The sequence below is a fragment of the Malania oleifera genome, chromosome 11 (genome assembly GCF_029873635.1).
Source record: "Malania oleifera isolate guangnan ecotype guangnan chromosome 11, ASM2987363v1, whole genome shotgun sequence".
In the NCBI taxonomy this organism is placed as follows: domain Eukaryota; kingdom Viridiplantae; phylum Streptophyta; class Magnoliopsida; order Santalales; family Ximeniaceae; genus Malania; species Malania oleifera.
In genome coordinates, this window is record NC_080427.1 from 78,605,748 (window position 1) to 78,627,545 (window position 21,798).

At 36.2% G+C, this 21,798-nt stretch overlaps 1 protein-coding gene across 1 annotated transcript in view; it reads right to left on the minus strand.

The window, feature by feature from the left end:
* Positions 1 to 20,725, minus strand: part of LOC131167635 (protein DEFECTIVE IN EXINE FORMATION 1) — a 69,374-nt gene extending 48,649 nt beyond the window's left edge. Inside the window, exons 1-5 of the mRNA XM_058126429.1 lie at positions 20,160 to 20,725; positions 19,884 to 19,994; positions 19,420 to 19,502; positions 18,353 to 18,470; positions 18,068 to 18,228 (exon numbers count right to left, since the gene is read on the minus strand). Coding sequence (XP_057982412.1) covers positions 18,068 to 18,228; positions 18,353 to 18,470; positions 19,420 to 19,502; positions 19,884 to 19,994; positions 20,160 to 20,302 — 616 coding nt within the window. The 5' untranslated portion in view covers positions 20,303 to 20,725. The remainder of the gene's footprint in view (positions 1 to 18,067; positions 18,229 to 18,352; positions 18,471 to 19,419; positions 19,503 to 19,883; positions 19,995 to 20,159) is intronic.
* Positions 20,726 to 21,798: the final 1,073 nt, after the last annotated feature.

The window sequence follows — 21,798 nt, forward strand, 5'->3', positions numbered from 1 at the left end:
ACTCCACTGGACTAGAACCTTTGGACCATGACCTTCTCCTTGACCAGGCAGCAATGGGCCACTGCCAGCTCTGTTGGAGATGAGTTATGGGCTTGGAAGGGTATCCCAGGCACCAAATAGAAGAGGAAGGCTTTGATCCACATCCCCCTTAACATATTTTGGTGTGTTTGGAAGGAAAGAAATATGGGAGCCTTCAAAGGACTACACCCCTATGGATTAATAGAGATTAGTAGTTGCTACTACCAGCTGGCACAATTTTTGAATGAACCTATTATAATTCTTGATTTTGTCACACTTCGCAGGGTGGGTGATCTTTTTTTGTTTGCAGTACTGAGTTGGCATCCCCTTGATGCTCTTTTAATAAAATTCTCTTTGCGGATAAAAAAATATACATTTACAAGCCCAAAGTATTATGCATGGTTCAAAGTGAGGGGAGGCCAACAATTGGAGTTGTCTTTGAAGAAATAAGGGTGATGAAAGAGGCCATTGAATTAAAGGCAAGAAGCGGAAAATGGGTTCTCAAAGTAATTTTCGGTCAGATAGAGCACTTGAACATTCTCTTTAATGTCTTCACATTGCAAATACTAGATTTAAACTTAATATTTATAAATTTCAAAGAATTCATATCTGGAGCTACTTTATATGAATATTACATTTTGCTTTAATTGATTGACAACTTTTTTCCAAATCCAAAAAGTCACTACAAAGAAGGTGGTGTTGGGACAGGGTCTTGCACCTCCAATTTGCCAACAATGCTTTCTTCTTTTTAATAATAAATTTTCTTTTCCAGATTATAGTATTGTGTGAATATATATTATTAGCATGTGAATAATATAATAACATTTCAACATATAAATCATATATTATAATATATATAAATAATATACAATTATTAAATTATGTTAACATAATTACTATTTATAATTAACATTTTAATATTTTTTTATTAAAAAATTAATTAATGCTCATGTTAATTAACATTTTTTTTACATTTTCAATATTTTCTAATTAACAAAGTAATTGAAATTTTCAATTAACATTTTTTATTAACAATTTTAAATATTAATTTCAAATATTTTCTAATTATTAAATTATGTTAACAATTTTAATTAATATTTTATACTCAATATTTGTAGTTAAGATTTTGATATTGTCCAATTAATAGATTAATAAACGTCTATGTTAATTAATATTTTTAAATGACATTTTTAACTTATCTAATTATACAATTAACATTTTTAGCTAACACTTCTAATAAAAATTTAAATATTTTCCAATATTAATATTTTAAATTTCTTAATAAATATTTATGTTAATTAAATAATTTATAATTTATAATTAACATTTTAAATATTTTATTAAAAAATTAATCAATTTTTTTATGTTAATTAACATTTTAATTGACATTTTGAATATTGTCTAATTAATAAAGTAACTGATATTTTCAATTAACACTTTTAATTAACAATTTAAATTAAAAATTTCAATATTTTATAATAATTAAAATATGTATTTAACATTATCTAATTATAAAATTAACATTTTTAGTTAACACTTCTCATAAAAATTTAGATATTTTCCAATATTAATATTTTAAATTTCCTAATAAATATTTATTTTAATGAGATAATTACTAATTTATAATTCACATTTAAATTTTTTTATTAAAAAATTAATCAAAAATTATGCTAATTAACATTTTTAATTGACATTTTGAATATTGTATAATTAATAAAGTAACTGAAATTTTCAATTAACATTGTTAATTAAAAATTAAAATTAAAATTTTAAATATTTTATACTTATTAAATCATGCTAACAATTTTAATTAATATTTCAATTAAAATTTTGATATTCTCTAATTAATGGATTAATCAATGTTTATGTTAATTAACACTTTTAATAGAAATTTTTAATATTAACTAATAATAAAATTATTGACATTTTTAGTAAACAGTTATAAAAAATTTTAAATATTTTCTGATATTAATATTTTAATTAAAACTTACTAATTAATATTTATGTTAATTAACCTTTTTGATATTGTGTAATTAAAAAACTAATTAAAAGTTAACATTGTTAATTAAAACTGTAAATATAGTCTAATTAAAAAATTATTTAAATTTTTAATTAAAATTTTATAATTAATATCTTTAATTAACATTTTTAATTTTTCCAATTAACAAAATATTTAATGTTTATATTTATTATAATTTTCAATTCACACTTCTTATATTTTCTATAAATAGAACTATGAATGATTTTTATTTTCTAATTGAAAATAATCTTATTATTAATCTATGTTTATAATATTCTTTTTAATAATATTTTTATAATTTGTCATCAATTTTTAATTAGTAAAATGACAGTCATGCTCATAAATTGTTTAAATTTACAAGTATGCCACCGTCTACAAACAGTAGCTACTTTTTTTTTTTTTTTTTTTATCAGTAAAGGGATATTGATCAAATGGGTATGTCCAATATCCAATGGGCATACCCAGGCAAAAGGGAAGCCAAATCTCCAGCACAATTGCAAAGCAATCCAATCAAAAGGATAAGCTATAAAGGCCACCCACTGCAAGTAACAAAGTTACATCAAAAGCCTAGAGCAAGGCAACAACCAAAAGAACAAAAACAAGTCCAGGATTCTGAACAGAACATCTGAAAGTGAAGAGCTCCCAACCAGAATTCTAGTTCCAGCACTGATTTAGCAGTAATGGAAATTTGTCATATAGGATTCTATAGGTTTGTGTCTGAATCACCTTAACAATCCCTTCAGGGGACGTGATGGAGCCTTCAAATTTTCTTTTATTTCGAAAGTGCCATAAGAAGTAAACCGTGGTAACCAAGCAGATTCTCTTTGAAGCAGCCTGAATACCAGTGCCTTTAGCTTCCTTATGAAGCCATTTAAGAGCAGCTTTAACTGTTGTCATTGATCCCATTCCCAACCAGTCCTTCAAAAGACTCCACGCTGAACTTGACACTCTGCACTTGAAGAAAATGTGATCCAAAGGTTCTGTTTCAGAACTGCAGAGCACACAAACAGGATCCAAACCCACCAGCTGAGATTTATCACTAGTAGGAAGTTTACCCTTAGAACATAGCCATAGCATAAAAGAGTATTTGGGAGTGCAACCAGACTTCCAAACAACTGAGAGCCACTGTACCTTCTGACTTTTAACTCTCCAGAACTGGTAAGCCTTTGAGCTGTTTAACTGATCACCCAAAACCCATTGTCTAAGCTGTTTATCTGCATTCTCAGTATCCCTGAATTCCTGCAAAATCAAATTCTTAATCCCCACAATTTTTTTGATTAGGGGGGAGTCTTCATGTTTTGGACTGACCTCCCAAATGCTACCACCCCTCAGATAAACTTGGTTCGCCCATTTTGACCACAACGAATCCTTCTTGTCATGTATATTCCATAAAGCTTTGGAAAGAAGAGTTATATTCCAAATTTCAAGATCAACCAACCCAAGACCTCCCTCTTCCTTAGGCAAACAAATTTCTTTCCAAGCCACCAGGGGCCTTTTCCTACCCTCCACCCCCCACCCCCCCCCACCCACAGAAAAGTTCTACAAAGTCTGACCAAGTGATTCAAAACTGATTTCTGAATGGGGAAAATTGCAAGGCAAAAACATTCAACTCCCTAAACCACTGATTTAATCAACTCCAGCTCCCCAGCATAAGAAATGGACTGGCAAGGCCAAGAAGCAAAAAGGCTTGATTACTTCTCCAAAACCACTTATTTTTGCTCCAAAAAAGTAATTTTGGAATTTTTTTTTTTCCAATAAGTACTCATCCAGAAGAGCTAAATAGTTTTTTTTTTTTTTTTACACAAATACTTATTTTAAGCACTTTTTTAAACAAGTACTTTATTTTTGATTACTTCCATCATAAGTTTAATTCCCCAACAGTTATTACAATTTTAAATTTCTCCTTTATTTTTGTATACAAATATTAAAGTACTTTTCCTCCATTCATCTTGCATTTTCTTGGGTCACCTTGTAGGAATCTTGGAATACGATATCTAGGATGTTGGATGTCCACGCTGGGAACCCATGGAAACCCTCTATAGAAATCTGTATGCCTTTGAATGCAATATCTACTCAAAACATGGGTATTCAAAACCCACCTCTTCCTGAGGTAATCTTTGGCTCCTGAGGGAATCCAACTTTATGGTACAAATATATCCTTGCCATTCATTCCTCTAGTAAGAAATTGTTATTATTATTTATTTATTTTTCAGTATTCTGATTACTATAATAATAAGTCTAACATTCATGCCCCCTATTAAACTCCTACTGGGAAGAGCTAGTAATATCCATTTTTGGAAAGATCCTTGGTTGGGGAATGCAGTTTTGTCCACCTCTTCTCCACGCCTTTTTCGCGAGTGCAGGGCAGGATGATGATTCCATTTCTTCTTTTGTTTTTGATCCAGTTGGTCCTTTGCCTTCTTGGGATTTCCATTTTCGTAGATCATTAAACAATAGGGAGATGGTAGAGCTATTTTTCTACGCTAGTCTTGTTGAATGACTGTCATTTTTCTTTAGAGGAGGCTAATGGTCTTGGCCTTTGGATCCTTCAGGGGTTTGCTCTTGAAAATCTTTTTGTGAGTTTCTGAATAGGTCTAATTTACATTTTCCTCTCTATAGATCCATTTGGAAGGCCAAATTCCCCTTTAAAATCAGCACTTGATAGAATTAATACCAATAACTTGCTGCAGGTTAGGTGGCCTTTGAAGGCACTATCTCCAGATGTTTGAGCTCTTTGTTTTAATTATTCAGAATCTGCATTGCATTTGTTCATTCATTGTGATTATGCTTGGAGGGTGTGGAATAAGCTATTTGGTATTTTAGGCGAATGTTGGGTGAGTTCAGAGGCAGTGGAGGACTTTTTGGCAGTTTCCTTCGTTGGTTTTGGCAGGAAAAAGGAAAGGGCAGCCCTCTGGAAATGTGCTTTTTTGGCAGTCATTTGGGGGTTGTGGACGAAGCATAATGCTCATACTTTTCTAGGAGGGAGAAGTAGCCTCATTTGCTAATTTGCGAAAAGATACATTACTTGGCTTCTCTTTGGTGTGTGGCGCAGAGGAATTTTAAGGGAGAAAGCTTTTCTGATATTCAGTGTGAATGGCATTATGTGTTGGGAGTGTCTGTTCGTGTTGGTTTTATCTCTTGTTTTTTCAGTTTTCCAGTTGTTTCTTTGTGTTTTTTATCTGGATTTTCCATACTATTTAAGGAGATGTCTTATTGTCCTAGCCGTGTATTCTTATTCTATTAATGAAATTCTTCTTTTCCAATCAAAATAATAATAATAATAATAATAAGTTAACATCATTAAGATAAAAACTACTATAAATAAACACTTCTGAAAATAAATTTTAGAAATAATATTATAGAGTTAGAAGTACCCTCAACTAATCAATTTGAAATTTAAAAGAATCATTACTTGAGCATTAAATAAACAAAAAATAATAACTATAAATATTTTAGGTAGAAAATCACAATTTAGAAATTGCAATAAATTTATTAATATGTTTTATGGAAGAAGTCATACATCAATTCTTTTATGAAATAATAAATAATAAAATGTTGTTTATTAAATTTTTTTTTTTTATCTATAATGATGTATAAATATCAATTTAATATTTTGCATAATGTTAATTAGAACATTCCTATCATATCATACCCTATATTTTTAATATTTTTCTTGTCTATGCATCTACACAGTGTCATAATAGTATCTCAAGTCTACATTTATATTTTATAATCTTAAACAAAATATAAATTTTTATCAATAATTTTGAATATTCATAATTTAAATCAAATTATGACAGTATATTATTAATTTTTCAAAAATATATATCTTAACTTTATTAAAAATTATAAAAATATTTAACATAATATTATTCACATGCAATGCACATGACACATTTACTAATACTAATAATGCATATCATTATTTGTTATTATCACTATGATTATCTCCCTCTAGAAGAATCGTCCCTCTGGCATAAAGTAGTAAAAAGTAAGTTTGGGATGGATGAGAACAGGTGGGATACCCATGATATTTTAAGATGTTCTTTGGGGAGCCCATGGAAATCCATTTCTCAGATTCATCCTTCTTTCATCCCTCAACACTAAACTTGAGGGTAGGGAGGGGTTCTCATATTCATTTTTGGAAAGACCCTTGGCTGGGAAATGCACCATTTTAACTACTACTTTCCCTCATCTAGTTCTGAACAAAATATAGCCACTTCTTTTTTTGTTGATAAATTGAATAGTCCTTTAGTTTCTTGGAATCTTCATTTTAGGAGACCTTTGAATGATAGGGAGACACTAGAATTGTCATCTTTATTGAGTGGGAGTAATCTTTCTTCAGGGAGGGACGTTCATTCTTGGTCTTTGGACCAGCCAGTATTATTTTCTTGCAAATATTTTTTTGAACTTTTGATTCGTTCCAACTCTTCTTTCTCGCTATACTCTGCTATTTGGAAGGCTAATGTTCCCCCTAAAATAAAGGCTTTCATTTGGTTGGTCGTGCTTAATAAGATAGATACCAATAACTTGTTGCAAATTAGGAGACCTATGAAGGCTCTCTCTCCCAATGTATCTGTATTCTGTTACAAGAACTCTGAGACAGTTTCTCACCTTCTTTTGCAATGTGAATTTGCTTGGGAGTATTTGGGATATGCTTTTTAGCGTGATGGGAGAAAGTTGGGCTTGTCCTCCCTTGGTGGAAGAATTTTTAGAAATATCCTTTGCAGGTTACAGTAGAAAAAAGGACAGGGCAACTTTATGGAAGTGTGGCTTTTTCTCAGTATTATGAGGTTTACTGATGGAACGTAATACTCAGATATTTTCTGGGAAAAAGTTAAATCAAATGTTGGTTTGGGAAAAAAACTGAAGTATTTGGCTTCTTTGTGGTGTGTTGGGTATGGATTTTTTAAAGAGGCAAGCTTTTGGGAGCTGCAGAGAGATTAGAGGAACACATTGACTGGATGATTTTTTTCTTGGGCATTTTTTTATGTTTTTTGTTTAGTCTTGGAATGTCTCAGGTTGTCTCGGGAGATTTCTCATTCTCCCTCTTGTAAATTCTCTTTCCATTAATGATATCTTCTTTTGTTATAAAAAAAATTATCATTATCATTATTACCGCAAAAAGTACTATAAAAAATTACTATTATGATCATTATCATGAAAAATATTACTGGTTCCCAACTAACCAGACCATCCTTTTCCTCCCCCACCCCAAACTAAAGGAAATCTCTCATGATTTTTGAAATATTAAAGGATACCTCCTACCCTCACAGAAATTCTAAAAATAAGGAACAAATGAGGAGGAATGCTAGCTAAGCAAGCCTGGGGGTTAGGGTAATATGCCCATCTAGAGAAAATAAAGCACCCTTCCACCCATCCAACCTCTTAGACACCTTCTCCACCACACAATTCCAAAACCTAACCAACCTAGGATTACCATCTAAAGGCACACCTAAATAAATCAAAGGCTAATAGACAAGAAATAAGGAGGAATATTAGCAAAGCAAGCCTAGATTAGGGCAATACATGCACCTAAAGAAAATAAAACACCCTTCCACCAGCCAACCTCTTAAGACACCTTCTCCACCACAAGATCTCAATACCCAACTAACCTAGGATTACCATTTAGAGGCACACCTAAATAAACCAGAAGCTATTCAATAATATCACACCCAACAAGGAAGACAACTCCAACCAACAAGAAATAACCAAATTGACACAGGCTATCCCACTCTTCCCCAAATTTATTTTTAAACCAAGGACCCTCTCAAACAATTGCCAAATAGAAAGAACATTTGAAAGAGAATCTCTATTTTGTTCCAAGAAATAATAGTAGCATCCACAAAAACTGATGATGAGAAACCACAATCCCCTCACTCCCCACTCCAAACACTCACACAAACCCTCTCTCTAGAACCCTATAAACCAATGCACTCAAGACATCTAGCACAAGAACCAGCAAAAAAAAAAAGAAAGACAACCTTCTTGCCTAACCCCCTTCAAAGCTCTATAAACCAAGATTTAGGCTCTCCACTTATAATGACTAACAAAGAAGGATTAGACAAACACTCCTCATCCAAGACCGCCACCTTTCATGAAATCCCTTCAAAAAATGATTTTTATCCCGAAAATTCCAACTTACTCAATCTGTAAATCATAAGCCTTTTCAAAGTCTTCTTTGAATACAACCCCTTCTCTCCTTCTACAAACATCCTCTACAACCTCCTATCTACTAAAATAGCATTCCGAAAACAAAATTCCAACTTACTCAATCTGTCAATCATAAGCCTTTTCAAAGTCCTCTATAAAAACAAACCCTAATCTCTCCTTCTACAAACATCCTCTACAACCTCATATGCTACTAAAATAGCATCCACAATCTGCCTATTCTCCACAATAGCACTTTGAGCCTCTGAAATAGTGATCTATCTCCAATCACAAAACCCAGCCTATCACCTAAAACAACAATGTATTATGCATTGGGCGACTTCATTATGGATTATGCATTGAACTACAATCGGACAGCTTAGCCAGTCAAGCCCGTCTCGCTATAATTGCTAAGAAAACAAACAAATATTCGAACAATAAGTAAGAAAATGTCAGTTCCACGTGAGCCACCTCATGACCCCCCCAAGCTGCTTGATTCAAAAAACCTATTGAAATCTTTCCATTAGACTATAATTGTAGGAAAAAGAGGGCACTTTGATAGCAATCACCCACTCATGCTGCTGTGAGGAGACTGCTAAGATCAAAACCCAAGCTTAAGACAGAAAAGAGCTCCATCGATAATCAGATTGCGAATGCACTCGACGAGGCAAGTAATATTAACTACCGAGCCTGCTTTAAATTGAGGTTGAGTTCCCATTTCTTTCAATTAGGGAGATTCATGCAGTCATCATCAAAAGTTAATTCTATTTTTGTTATTTTGTTTATGATATTTTTATAATGATCTTATCTTTAAAATTTTTAGGCAAAAAGGGCAGTCCAGTGCACAAAGCTCCAGCGTATGCGGGGTCCGGGGAAGGGGTGGACCACAATGGGTCTATAGTACGCAGCCTTACCTTGCATTTTTACAAGAGGCTGTTTCCACACCTCGAACCTGTGACCTCCAAGTCACAAGGTGACAACCTTACCGTTGCTCCTAAGCTCCCCTTCATTTTAAAATTTTTAGATAATTCTATTTAATAAATTAGTTTATTCAGGTTTTTTAAAAGCATTGTACGCCTATAATTGAAATAATATTATTTTGTGTTGGACATTGGTCTTATATCACACGGGAATTTCAAAAGTCATGATTGAATATCTAAAACAATGGCTTTTCGAGCAAATACGAGTTCATTCTCACCCTAAATTCTGGCAATAAATCCCATATTCCCATCTTCTTTAATGGCATTTGTAGAGACCCGCACTCGTAAATAAGGAAAATAAATAAGAAAAGGGTAAAAAGGGAATTTCAGCAAGGTTCGTCGACAAAGCCAGTATATTCGTCGACGAAGTCCCTTCAGTTCTTCGTCGCCGAAATTCAAAGCGTCGTCGACAAAGAAATACCAAGCGAACCAAGAAAATATTCGGATGGGGTTCGTCAACGAAGGAAGAGCTTGGTCCATGGATAGTCCAGGTGGTTCGTCGATGAAGGTACCGGTTTGTCGACGAATTTGACTCAGTCAAAGGCTCTATAAATATCATTTTTGGTTATTTAAGGGGTAAGAAAACCCAAAAGCTCTCTCTCTCTCTCTCTCTCTAACTAGCGAGCTCACTCTCTCTCTCTCTCTCTCTACGATCCTTCACCGTTCGTCGTCTATTTCTACAATCGAAAGTTTCTATGTGGATCGGGGGAGGAAACTCTACAGTTATAGCGGATCAAATCGTCGTTTAGAAGATTTTCGAGATTTTCCCTAAAATCGAGATAAGGATCTGAATTCGTTTTCGTTTAGGTAGATTTGTAGTAGATTGAATAATATTGAAGTATTGTTCTTCGGCTTTTAGGTTTTGAGGATTCCGTGTCGTAGTTTTGGCTCAATAAGCTCTTGTTTCAGTCTTCAGGATAAAGGTAAGGGGATTTGTTTACATCAGTATTTTTTTAGAAAATGAAACCACAGGATATGTAGCTTATGTTTATATGTACTTATTGACTGCTTATTTACAAAGTTTTACTGGGTATAAATGCTGATTCTTACGGTTTTCACGATTTTACAGTTTTGGTAAAAATGGGGTTTTTGGCATATGATCTCCAAATTTCTTAAACTATTTTATTTGCACTAAAAATAAAGTAGGAGATGCTTAAAACTCTTAATAGCAGCAGAAATGATATTTTACGAACCATTTTATATGAAATGTATATATATGATCAAATAAGTATGACTAATGATATGAATTGAATCTATACTGATTTGAGATGCATGTATATGAACTATGGGGACTAAGGTTCCAAGTAGTTAACAAAAATTGCAGAAAACAGGTGCCGGTTAGATACCGTGCCAAGTATGAGAAAAGGGTAAAACCGAGAAGTTACAAGCCGGTTTTTACCATAGTATGAATGAAAGTATGCATGAATAAGATTGTGAAAATACTGGAATTGCACAGGTGATTATGTTTTAATGTAAATTATATATATGATATTGGGACCACAACTTGTCTCAATAGTATATGAAGCCTTAAAAAGCTTATATGATATAGGCTCGATACCGTTGCCAAAACAGAGGTACAGTGCAACCACACGTAGTTATTTTTTAGTGTGGGTACCTAGTAGTAGGCTTGGTAAGAAGGGTCATTGGTCAAAAGGGATCAGGGTGGTAATGGCCAAGTTGGACTACCATATGTTATGATGTCTGACAATGTTTGCACGAACAGGACTTGATCAGTGCTTTCTTATCGCACAACTCTTGCCACGGAGAGTACTGGCATAGTTATGATAATTTCGAACTGGACGGTGTTCTAAATATGCATATACATGATTTAAAAGTTTTACTGAGCAAAGTCACAAGTTTAAGTACCGGACAGAGGGATTTTACAGTGTATGAGCCTGTACCCTACCCTAACCTCGGGAACTCTCACTTGTAATGATGTTGGGTTATACATTATCAGGATTTATATATGTACTATATATACATTACAATATTGAGAATGTGCAATCTATGTAATTGTTTTCAAACAAGAATATAATTGTACAATCACACACTGATATAATATCTTCCTCCTTACTGAGAAGGGTCTCACCCCAATCTTACAACCTTTGTTTCAAGAGTTACAGGAAATCGGTCCTAATCTTCTAGAAAGACTTTGGAGCGTAGCGTCTGGTTAGCTGACGCAAGTTTTGTATGAGTTCTGGGTTGTTTAGCCAGGATGAGTTAGAATGGGAATGTAATATAGTTTATGCTTTACATACGGATGAATGTATGTAAGGAACAGTTAGACACTTTGGTACGTCTATTAGAATCCATATGAATGTTTATGTTTTCTGTAATATATGTAAGTACAAATCAGTATGGTATACCCGTATGTCCCTGTTTAAAGCGGGTATTTTATGTATGTTATCAAGATTTGTACAGGTTATGTATGTATAGTAGGACTCTGGGGCCGTATAAAGGGCCGGCGCGTTACAGTTTGGTATCAAAACCCATAGCCAACCGGAAGTGTGATGTGAATTGCACTGCCTGGTTATGGATATGCTCAGAGCTTAAGTTGCTAGGTTCTGTAGATTAGACTATACCAAAATTTAGGATGTGAGTATGATTTTCGAGTTTAGCTTAGTATACCTAAGGACAGAAATCTATTGGCAGACTTCTGTGCTTTTCTGGATCATTCGAAGGGTTCAGAAAATCACGGCAATCTATTGACGGTGTTGTTTCTAAGTGGAAGGGCGGAACTCAAATTAGAATGAGAATGTGAGTCATTAGAGTACGTCGGTACTAGGAATGTTATTATGGGAAGCAAGTTTATAGTATTGCAGTATTAGTTGGTTAAACTTCTAATTGATTTCCTCAAATGCTTTTCAGGATAGAATCCAGGGATATTACTGTCAACGTTGGAGGCAGTAGTGGTGAGGGTGCTGGCCATGAGGTTAGCAGTGACTCTACTAGTATGCTACGGGACTTCGCTCAGCAACTTATGGCTGAGGTTGTTCGGACCAATAAGGGTCAAGGTCGTCCCCTTGCTGAGTTGAGATGCTCCATCGACCAGATCACACGACTGAAACCTCCCATCTTCGTAGGGGAGTGCAGATCCGATTCGAGCTAAGAATTGGATCGGAAAGATTGAGAAGATCCTAGACATCCTGAATTGCACTGAGAAGTAGAAGGTAGCCTTTGCGACATTCAAGTTGACGGGTGAAGCAGAGAAGTGGTGTTTAGACCTCCAGGGAAGCAGGAATTCAGATTCTTAGGGTCGTGTGTGCGTTCCGCACCACAGATCCTCTCAGCTTTGCAGGTTAGGAGATTACTTTTGGAGGGATGCCAAGGGTATCTGGCATTTTTGAAAGACACGCCGGCAGGGGAATGTGAATTGGAGGAGATTCCTGTTGTGTGCGAGTTCCCAGATGTGTTCCCAGAGAACTTGCTGGGATTACCTCCAGATCATGAGGTGGAGTTTGGTATAAAGCAGGTACGGCGCCGATATCAAAAGCCCCATATCGTATGGCTCCAACTGAACTGAGAGAGTTGAAAGAACAGCTTCAAGAGCTACTAGATAAGGGGTACATTCGACCGAGTGTTTCTCCTTGGGAAGCACCTGTGCTATTTGTAAAGAAAAAAAACGGGTCGATGAGAATGTGCATCGACTACAGAGAACTTAATAAGGTGACGATAAAGAACAAATACAAATTACCCAGGATTGATGATCTGTTTGACCAGCTAAGATCGATCTACGGTCTGGGTATCACCAGCTAAAGGTGAAAATGGAAGATGTTCCAAAAACAGCTTTCCGAACTCGGTATGGCCATTACGAATTTATGGTTATGTCATTCGGCTTGACTAATGCACCTGCAGCATTTATGGATCTGATGAGTCCGATTTTCCACGAATATTTAGATTAGTTCATCATGGTATTCATTGATGACATCCTAGTATATTCTAGGAGTGCTACAGAGCATGAAGTTCATCTGAGACTGGTACTGCAAATGCTTAGGGAGAATAAGTTTTTTGCTAAACTGAAGAAGTACGAGTTCTGGCTGGAACAGATTGCATTTCTAGGGCACGTAGTGTCCAGAGAAGGAGTATCAGTGGATCCGAGTAAGATAGAGGCAGTAGTGGACTGGGCGAGACCGAAGAATGTTCAGGAAGTCAGAAGTTTTCTGGGTCTTGCAGGTTACTACCGTCGTTTTGTAGAAGGGTTCTCCAGTTTAGCAGGTCCATTGATGTGACTCACGAGGAAGAACGTGAGGTATGACTGGACTGATGAGTGCGAACTGAGTTTTCAGGAGCTGAAACGGCAACTGGTTACTGCTCTGGTTCTGACTATTCCATCTGGGGATGGTGGATTTGTTATCTACAGTGCCGCCTCTAAGAAGAGTCTCGGCTGTGTCCTAATGCAGCAGGGCAGGGTGGTTGCATACGCTTCTCGTCAACTCAAAGAGTATGTGAAGAACTACCCGACACATGATATGGAATTGGCAACTGTAGTGTTTGTATTGAAAATCTAGAGTCACTACCTGTATGGTAAAAGGTGCAAGATTTTTACTGATCACAAAAGTCTTAAGTACATTTTCACCTAAAAAGAGCTGAACATGAGGCAACGTAGATGGCTTGAGTTGATAAAGGACTTCAACTATACTATTAGCTATCACCCAAGAAAAGCAAATGTGGTAACTGATGCTTTGAGTCGGAAGTCTGTGGATGCGTCAGTCTCTGCAGCGGGAGTTCAGCATCAGATCTGTATGGACCTGGAAAGGTTGGGCTTAGAGATAGTAGAAGGAAATCACCAAGTTGTTCTTGCTAGCTTGGTGGCACAGCCGAACTTATAGGAGAAGATCCGAACAGCTCAGAAGGAAGATCCAGAGCTGGTTGAGGTTATGGAAGGAGTTCGGAGTGGTTTAAAGCCGGATTTCAGTATCTTTGGTGATGGAATTTTGAGATTTCATAACACGATATGTGTACCAAATGACAATGGAATTAAATGGATCATTCTGGAGGTTGATTGTTCGCTCTACACCATACATCTTGACAGTACGAAGATGTACCGGAATCTGAGGGAATCTTTCTGGTGGTCAAACATGAAAAGAGAGATCACCCGTTTCATAAAGCAGTGTCTGACATGTTAGCAGGTCAAAGCAGAGTACCAGAGGCCAGCAGGACCACTTCAGCCACTTGACATCCCCAAGTGGAAGTGGGAACACATCTCGATAGATTTTGTGACGGAGTTACCTACGGCGGTGCATGGACAGAATGTCATATGGGTTGTAGTTGATCGGCTGACAAAGACTACACATTTCATTCCAATCAGAGTCGGCTATTCTCTGAATCGGCTGGTAGAGTTGTATGTGCAGGAGATTGTACGACTCCATGGTGTCCCTATTTCTATTGTTTCATATCGAAATCCACGTTTTATGTCTCGTTTTTGGAAGAGTCTATAGGATGCTTAGGAATCACAATTGACGTTCAGTACGTCTTTCCACCCGCAGATGGATGGGCAGTTTGAGAGGACTATTTAGACGTTAGAGGATATGTTATGGGCTTGTGTACTGGACTTTGGTGATAGTTGGACACGATATCTACCGCTTGTTGAGTTTGCGTATAACAACAGTTGCTAGGCTAGCATAGAGATGGCACCTTACGAGGCATTGTATGGTCGTCGGTGTCGATCTCCGTTATACTGGGATCAGGTAGGTGCACGGCAGATACTGGGTGCGGAACTAATTTAGCAAGTCTCTGCAAAGGTTGAGTTGATCAGGGAAAGAATTAAAACAGCTCAGAGTCGGCAGAAGAGTTATGCTGATACTCGCCAACGAGAGCTAGAGTTCGTGGTAGGAAGTATGGTATTCCTAAAGATTGCTCCAATGAAAGGGGTGATGAAGTTCGGAAAGAAGGGGAAGCTAAGTTCTCAATATATTGGGCCTTTAGAGATCCTAGAAAGGATAGGTTCAGTAGCTTATCAGGTGGCTTTACCCCCAGCACTATCTAGAGTCCATGATGTGTTCCATATGTCAGTGCTGAAGAAGTACATGTCAGATCCATCACACGTGCTAAGTTATGAACCTCTAGAGATCAGTGATACTTTATCGTATGAGGAGGTACCAATACAGGTATTAGATCAAAAAGTTCAGCAGTTACGGACTAAGGAGATATCGCTAGTGAAGGTATTACGGCATAACCATGCAGTGGAGGAAGCTTCATGGGAGTTAGAGTCCGAGATACGCCAGAAGTACCCTCACTTATTCAGAGATAGTTAGAGTTATAGAAGTAAGCAAAAGGACATGTAAGTAAATGTATGTGTGTTTAGTAAAGCATGTATGACTTTGGGGGAATTTGTATGCATATTGTAATCTCTCGAAGTATTATGTTGTAACCACGGTATTCCTCTGCCATATATGAGGACGGGTAATAAACTTAGGCCGGAGCCTCTATGTGGGTGGCTGCCGACTCTTCGATAGGACTGAGCCATTAGTGTAGAATATGTGTAATATCGATTATCAAATTTCGAGGACGAAATTCTTATAAGGAGGGGAGATTGTAAAGACTCAAACCCGTAAATAAGAAAAATAAATAAGAAAAGGGTAAAAAAGGGAATTTCAGCAGGGTTCGTCGATGAAGCCAATATATTCATCAACGAAGTCCCTTCAGTTCTTCGTCGCCGAAATTCAGAGCGTTGTCGACGAAGAAATACTGAGCGAACCAAGAAAATATCCGGATGGGGTTCATCTACGAAAGAAGAGCTTCGTCCACGAATAGTCTAGGTGGTTCGTCGACAAAGGTGCCAGTTCGTCGACAAATTTGACTCGGTCAAAGGCTTTATAAATATCATTTTTGGTTGCTTAAGGGGTAAGAAAACCCAAAAGCTCTCTCTCTCTCTAACCAGCGAGTTCTCTCTCTCTCTCTTTACAATCCTTTGCCGTTCATCGTCTGTTTCTACGATCGGAAGTTTCTGCGTGGATCAGGGGAGGAAACTCTACAGTTATAGCGGATCAGATTGTCATTTTGAAGATTTTCGAGATTTTCCCTAAAATCGAAGTAAGGATCTGAATTCGTTTTCGTTTCGGTAGATATGTAGTAGATTGAATAATATTGAAGTATTGTTCTCAGTTTTTAGATTTTACGATCCCGTGTCGTAGTTTTGGGTCAATAAGCTCGTGTTTCAGTTTTCGGGATAATGGTAAGGAGATTTGTTTACATCAGTATTTTTATAGAAAATGAAACCACAAGATATGTAGCTTATGTTTATATGTACTTATTGACTGCTTATTTGCAAAGTTTTACCGGGTATAAATGCCGATTCTTACGTTTTTCAAGATTTTACGATTTTGGTAAAAATGGGGTTTTTGGCATATGATCTCCAAATTTCTTAAACTACTTTATTTGCACTAAAACTAAAGTAGGAGATGCTTGAAACTCTTAATAGCAGCAAAAATGATATTTTACGAACCAGTTTATATGAAATGTATATATATGATCAAATAAGTATGATGTATGATATGAATTAAATCTATACTGATTTGAGATGCATGTAAATGAACTATGGGGACTAAGGTTCCAACTAGTTAATAGAAATTGCAGAAAACCGGTGTCGGTTAGATACCGTGCCAAGTATGAGAAAAGGGTAAAACCGAGAAGTTACGAGCCGGTTTTTACCACAATATGAATGAAAGTATGCATGAATGAGATTGTGAAAATACTGGAATTACACAGGTGATTATGTTTTAATGTAAATTATATATATGATATGATATTGGGACCGCAACTTGTCTCAATAGTATATGAAGTCTAAAAAGCTTATATTATGTAGGCTCAGTACTGTTGCCAAAACCGAGGTACAGTACAACCACACGTAGTCATTTTTCAGTGTGGGTACCTAGTAGTAGGCTTGGTAAGAAGGGTTACTGGTCAAAAGAGATTAGGGTGGTGATGGCCAAGTTGGACTGCAGTATGTTATGATGTCTGACAATGCCTGCACTAATAGGGCTTGATCAGTGCTTTCTTCTTGCACAACCCTTGCCACGGGGAGTTACTGGCATAGTTATGACAGTTTCGAACTGGACGGTGTTCTAAATATGCATATACATGATTTAAAAGCTTTACTAGGCAAAGTCACAGGTTTAAGTACAGGGCGGAGGGATTGTATAGTGTATGGGCCTGTACCCTACACTAACCTCGAGAACTCTCACTTGTAATGATGTTGGGTTATACATTATCAGGATTTATATATGTACTATATATACATTACAGTATTGAGAATGTGCAATCTATGTAACTGTTTTCAAACAATAATATAATTGTACAATCACACACTGATATAATATCTTCCTCCTTACTGAGAAGTGTCTTACCCCAATCTTACAACCTTTGTTCCAGGAGTTTAAGGAAATTGGTCCTAGTCTTCTAGAAAGACTTTGGAGCGTAGCGTCTGATTAGCTGACGTAAGTTTTGTACGAATTCTAGGTTGTTTAGCCAGGATGAGTTAGAATGGAAATGTAATACAGTTTATGTTTTACGTATGGATGAATGTATGTAAGGAAAAGTTAGACACTCTAGTACGTCTATTAAAATCCATATGAATGTTTATGTTTTCCGCAATATATGTAAGTACAAATCAGTATGGTATACCCGTATGTCCCTATTTAGGGCGGATATTTTATGTATGTTATCAGGATTTGTACAGGTTATGTATGTATAGCAGCACTCTGGGGCTGTATAAAGGGTCGGGGCGTTACAGCATCATCCTAGATTATTACCTTTTACTTCAAAATGTCATGAAAAACACAAGGTGCTCATTTGAATTTTAGAAGGCATTCAAACACATCCTAAAAGATATGACAAAACTAGACGGCAATAGATATATGCATTCAAAATCTGCATACAAGAGATTCGATTTCTAACTTACGTGACATTGATATCATGTCAGCAGCCTCCTGGATTAGTATGTCATCATGAACATCTGGATGAGAACGGTCCACTGGATCTGAATGCAAACCAACATACCAATCTTTACGAACTCTCCTCCGAGGTACTTCTAATTTATCAGACATCATGTAGCCTGAAACCCTTAAATAAAAATAGAAATAAATATGACAATCTAAGTTTTGGAATGATGGAGTACAACTATCTAAACAATAATGATCAAATCACTATAAGTTGATCATACAAGCGATAACAAAAAAAAAATTACCTGAAGAAGAGCACTTCACCATTGTAAGTAGCCAAGGCAATTTCTCTCACACCATCCTTGTCAATATCAAACAGGAGAGGGGTGGAATGAACAGTTGACTGGTGAAAAGCAGGCCACCCTGATACAATATGTCATTAAATAAGTATATAAATGATTAATTGCATCAAAGTCTATGCAAACGTCTATAAAGCTTAAATTCTTATGAACTTCAAATGACAAAAATATGCAACTAAAATACTAAAATAATTTAAAGAGTGATCATGGTTATGACAAAAGCCTCCAATTTTCTACTTCCTTTTTAAGAAAATGTTGACAGCGTCAAACTGAAGCAAAATTGTAGACGGTACTTAAAGAAAATGATAGTTGCTATTTACTGTTTCTGGAGAAGCAAATCTTAGGGGCAAAGTCACAATTAACTTTCAGAGGCATAGCCTGTAATTTTTCTTATTTTTATGTTTTTTTGTGGGTTATTTATAGGGTAACTTTAAAAGTCCTTTAGTGAGTCCAGTTTTGAATTCTATTGTTGGAAGCTAAGTCATGGATTGGTTTAAGTTCCATGCCTCCCAAGCTAGTTGAATCCTAGTAGGACTGATAAGTGTGAAGTCTGTAGAAGGGATGCCGCCTTTTGATTTTTGATGGATGACTGAGCTAGAATTTTTTAGCATAATTCTTTCTCAAGGCTGTGAGGGTTTCCTGCGCACTGTAAAAGCATCTGAATTGGATTGCCTTTACCACCATAAAACCCTAACCATGCGGTACTTAAAAACCTAGTCCTTTTTGCTGCACAGAATTTCCAGCTACTATTATATTATTAAATCCCAATTAAACTTATCCCTAGTCCCCCCCCCCCCCCAATTGTGATCCTACTTTCTACCATAATTTCAAACCCTAAAATCCATTATTTCTCTTACCCTAACCATACCTAAGACACATAAACAAATATTTCCCTTATCCGTCCTGCATCAATAACAGAACTATTCACTGGATTTATTCTTTTAAGGTAATTACTTGGCCAGTTAACTTATATATACAAAGTCATTTTCATACAAAAAGTCAACTGCATATACCTGGCATTTTATCTCCATCGGAGCCTTCTAGCACTTCCAGGTAATGAACGAAAGAAGGAACTACTATTTCAAGTTTTCCGTCACTGAGAAGCAAATCCAGTATATCATGATCAAATACAATACTTTATGGACAGATGACAAAATTAACATGTCAAAAGGAGAAGAAAATGAAAAGAAAATAAGAAATTAGATTGAAATTGATGGAATGCAACTCCAACATACAAATTAGGAATATAAAATAATACACCCATTTGGCAATGATAACACCATACTTAATCTGGGAGAATCATTTCTGGAGTAAATTTGTTTGAAGAAAAAATTCAAAAGCTAACTGAAGTGGGACATTTTTCTTTATCAACAGAGAAAGATGTGCTGAGGAACATTCAGGAGATTCTCAGATTCCACGTAAATAATAATAACCAAAAGCAGTTATGTTCAACAAATAGTCGGGAGAAAGCACGTACCTGTTAATGTCCGCAACCAGGGGGGTAGCATATATGCTGGAGCTCACTTCTGTCTGCCATCTGAGCTCCAGATTTCGAGGGCACTGTGTGTTTAACAACGCATCCTCGTCTCTACACACGCATACAACAATCACAGAATTAATGCGGCAAACACAACACTATTCAACACACTTATGTACCATCAGATTCAAACCGAAACCGAACCAATTAAATTTGCAGAAAAGAAGAAGAAGAATAGCTGGAAATAAACAAAGGTCTAATAGGGGTTAAGCTTACATGTCTGGATACCCAAGGGCATCGTCGCTAGCCTCTCGTTCCCGAAACTTGTTCTTCGTCTCCTCACCAATTCCATGATTGAAATTCAAGAAAGCGAACAGAAGAAAACAAAACAAAAACAGTCTAGGTGCCTGGGATTTCATAGGATCTCCTCTTTATCTTTATCAAAAAGCACTACAAGTTCAGAGAAAAACAAAATTGAGAACTTGTTCAAATGATCAATCAATATCTTCTACATAAATCCTCGAGAAGTTCTTAATGATTTCTCCTTAATTGATCATAAATAATTAATGGGGAAGAAAAACCCAGCTAGGGTTCTAATGTCTGAGCCGACAGCAATTGACGAGCTCCGCAAGACCGAGCAGGGAAGCACAGGGGAGTCGAGGACAGTCACGGGTTTTGGCTCTTCGTAGGCAAGTGACACAGTAGTTACGTGGCGTCGTTTCATTGGACGGACGCATACCCGATTAACCCGAGCATGCTCGACCCGAGTGCCCCAGGCCAGACCGCGCTAGCCAGGCCTTGTTAGCGGAATAGGAGTCGACCGAGATGGATCTAAATCAAAGGATACATAGTAAGCAAGTACCTCATTAATGGTTTAGAGTTAGACTCGTAGTAGTCGAGATTATTTATTATCTAAATAATATTGTAAAATAATCTCACATCGGTTGGGGGTTACTAGGGGATCTACCTCATAAGTTGGTCGACTCCTAAATCACTCGATGCGTTTAAAATTCGTGAGGGTCCTTAAGACCAAGAGCGGACAATATCAGGTAAGGGATGGACCGGTGCACTTGCTGGAAATGATGCGATCCCAAAAAATGGATGAATTGGGTTTTAAAAACTTTTTGGCTAATTAAACATTTCGTTGATTCACCACAAATTATATCTCATTCACGTGTATATAAAATAATTAAACTGTAAGTGCAGGCATATACATGTGCAGCATATCTTATTTAAAATAAAGGTGTGCATTCAAATAATATAACAGTAAATAAATAGGCATACACATATTAAATTTAAAGTGCAGTAATTTAAATGAGATAGAGAGAGACACACACAAAATATTTGTTATCAAGGTTCGGCCAAACCAATCTACGTCTCCGCCTTGGGCATACCCCTCAAGGATTACACTATATCTGCTCACTTAAAAGGGCGGAGTAGAAGCCGTTTACATCCTCTCCTTACGGGGTGAAGAAACCCCCAGCTCAAGTACTAAGTTAAGTTGAACTAATCTCACTTACGGGGTTGAGACTCTCCAGTTCAATTTTCGGGCTAAACCTTAATGATTTAGAGTTTGACTTGTAGTAATCGAGATTATTTATTATCTAAATAATATTGTAAAATAATCTCACATCGGTTGGGGGTTCCTAGGGGCTCTGCCGCATAAGTTGGCCAACTCCCAAATCACTTAACGCGTTTTAAATTCATAAGGGTCCTTAAGACCTAGAGCAGACAATATCAGGTAAGGGATGGACCGGTGCACTTGTTGGAAATGATGTGATCCCAAGAAGGGGGTGAATTGAGTTTTAAAAAATTTTCGACTAATTAAGCATTTCGCCGATTCACCATAAATTATATCTTATTCATAATGCAAACGTATATATAAAATAATTAAACTGCGAGTGCAAGCATACAC